Here is a 2,481-nt window from a genome sequence, read left to right on the forward strand (position 1 = left end):
TTCAGAGACTGCAGAATCTTTTCTCATTTTGCTGTATACACTTACAACTCCTTGTCAACAAGAAGAGTTAAGTGGTCATGTCACAGGTTTTCAGCATGGCTTCAGACAGCTCTGCCAAGTTCACCATAATGTCCTTGTGAGAGAGGGCTTTCCTTTCCCAATATGGATGTAGGAAGTGGTCCTCCTGAGCTCCTACAGATCTGTTAGGCATTTGGGATGTTCTTCTCTCAGGCATGTGATGTCCTCTGATCATCTCCAGCTCCCTGACAGTACCGCCACTTTTGTGTTTGCAGACTATGCAAAGGTAGCTTTTACTGCAGCAAGAACAAATCCAGAGATGCGGAATTATTTTCCATGAGTTTCAGAGGACAAGATGTGAATTTCCCTGAGTGTCTGTGCCCTGAAGACTTCCCCTTGGTGCCTCTTCTCCCAGAGTTGGCTGGGAGACAGATTTGTACCTTCTGACAGCAGAGGACACTTCATTACTTTTGTGAAAGAAAGAAAAGGGGAGGAGGAGAAGATGGCAAGTAGGTTGAAAGAAGGAGGGGAGCAGGATTCTACCCCCCCACAGAAACCAACAGCATTGTCCATTAATTCCCATATTCCCAAAGGACTGTAGTTGCCAGGACCCCCTCCACTGCTACCTGAAGCAAAGTGTCAGGAGCGTTTTGCTATATAGGATGAAACTTAAGGATATGCGATTCTGTTGTAGGTTTTGTTTCTTGTTTTGCAGTCACTGAAAACCGAACTTGCTGTAAATAATTCCCATGTCATGGTGCTGGTCTTTCTCCCAAACTGAAAAAGAAAATGAAACATTTCCACAAAGGGTTTCTGTGGAAAATGCTAAATTGTGCTGTCAGTTGGTCTCATCTACATATTTTGATGGACAGCTCCCAAACTAGTTTAGCTTAAATTAACTTTTCTCATTTTGGAGCTGAGCTGCTTATCCTAATTTAAACAACCTTCCGATGAATTTCAGTAGGAAATAAGAGTACATACATCTCATTTTCAGCACAGAGGAGGAATTTGAAATCCCACTATGTGATTTAGGAGCATAAATCCAATTGAAAATCTGAGAGCTTTACACCTGTATCTCACTCTAGAAAATCCTACATCAGGGCTGAGTACAGGATACAATTCCTAAATTAAAAGGGAAACATTTAAATAGCTAAGAGGGTTTGATTTTAATGTTCACTTTTTTCTTTTTAAGGGTTTCAGAATCGCGCCATCTGCACCTGTACATGCCGGCTGGGATGGCATTCTTGGCAGCCATCACATCGGTTGTCTACTACCATAATATCGAAACATCCAATTTCCCGAAGCTGTTAATTGGTACGTCTCACAGCTCACAGGACTGGGAAGTTTGACTGTGGGGCTGTGTGTCTGTTTGTTCTGTTGCAGGTCATTGCAGTCTTGGTGCTAGCTTGTAGAGATGAGCTGCACCTACATTTTGGTCTGCTGATTGCCTTTACCAGGCTCAGTTTTGAGTTTTCCTGAACTAGTTCATTGTTTTCTGTGCCTTTAAGTTCTTACAGTGTTCTCTGGGGTCCAATGGGCCAAAGGCTTCTCTGGGAGAAACTGGATTTGTGGGAAAAGTAGCAGATCAAATTCTTAACTGTAAAAGCTATCCAAACCCCTCTGCTTGTCAGCATGTTGCGTTTAAGCCTCATAGAAGGTGGAAACCATCTTTGTGTGTGTGGGAGTCAAAGGAGATGAATGACATCACTGACTTTCACTATGACCCCAGATATTTTACTTTGCCTGCATATTCTTGCTTCCTTTTCCTAAAACTCCTTTCGTAACCTGCTTTAAGACCTTTTGAGTGGGAAAATGCTATGTATAAGAAGTACCTTCTGTATATTTTCTGCACGATTGTAAATATACAGTAGCTAGCTGCAGAAAATCCCTTACTGCTGACAGCCATGCAGCTGGTGACGTGTTTTCTACTGTTTAAGTAGATTGCAGACTACATGAGTGTTTACATCCTGTTAGCTGTTATTTCTCTGGTGGTCCTGGCTCATCAGATTTCACTTGAGCTGGTTTTCTGTATTAATGGCTCATGCTAAGGTTTGTCTTGTGTCATTGTAGTTCTGTGTATCAGAGTTCTGTTCTAGTGTTTGTCAGGTGGCAAAAAGTCAGTGACAGCTGGGTTTGAGAAAGCTTTCAAATAGTGAAGATTATTTTGAACTGTATGTTGTGGTAAGTGAGCATCCCCTTCTGCAGAAGGAGCCTGTAACTCCTATTAAAAAAAAAAAAAAGAAAGAAAAAAGAATAATGGTACTCATCTTCACAAACTTCAGACTTCTGTCCAGGCGTGGCAACGTTTATGTCTTCTCATTTGGGACTGCTTTTCTTCTTGCACCCTTTTGTAAGTAGCATGTTTTTTGTCTTTTATGACTAAGTGGGGTCATTCAGTTATTTTTTTAATAAATCAGCACAGTCTATTTAATGCCTTCTCACAACACCAGATCTTACATCTTG

General features: G+C 41.4%; 1 protein-coding gene across 1 annotated transcript in view; it reads left to right on the top strand.

Moving 5' to 3' along the window:
• Nucleotides 1–2,481, top strand: part of LOC104547326 (ATP-binding cassette sub-family C member 8-like) — a gene marked incomplete at both ends in the record, with an annotated part of 60,467 nt that overhangs the window by 1,622 nt on the left and 56,364 nt on the right. Inside the window, one exon of the mRNA XM_010192960.1 lies at nucleotides 1,211–1,332. Within this exon, the coding sequence (XP_010191262.1) occupies nucleotides 1,211–1,332 (122 nt within the window). The remainder of the gene's footprint in view (nucleotides 1–1,210; nucleotides 1,333–2,481) is intronic.

This window comes from Mesitornis unicolor, unplaced genomic scaffold (genome assembly GCF_000695765.1).
Source record: "Mesitornis unicolor isolate BGI_N332 unplaced genomic scaffold, ASM69576v1 scaffold28389, whole genome shotgun sequence".
In the NCBI taxonomy this organism is placed as follows: domain Eukaryota; kingdom Metazoa; phylum Chordata; class Aves; order Mesitornithiformes; family Mesitornithidae; genus Mesitornis; species Mesitornis unicolor.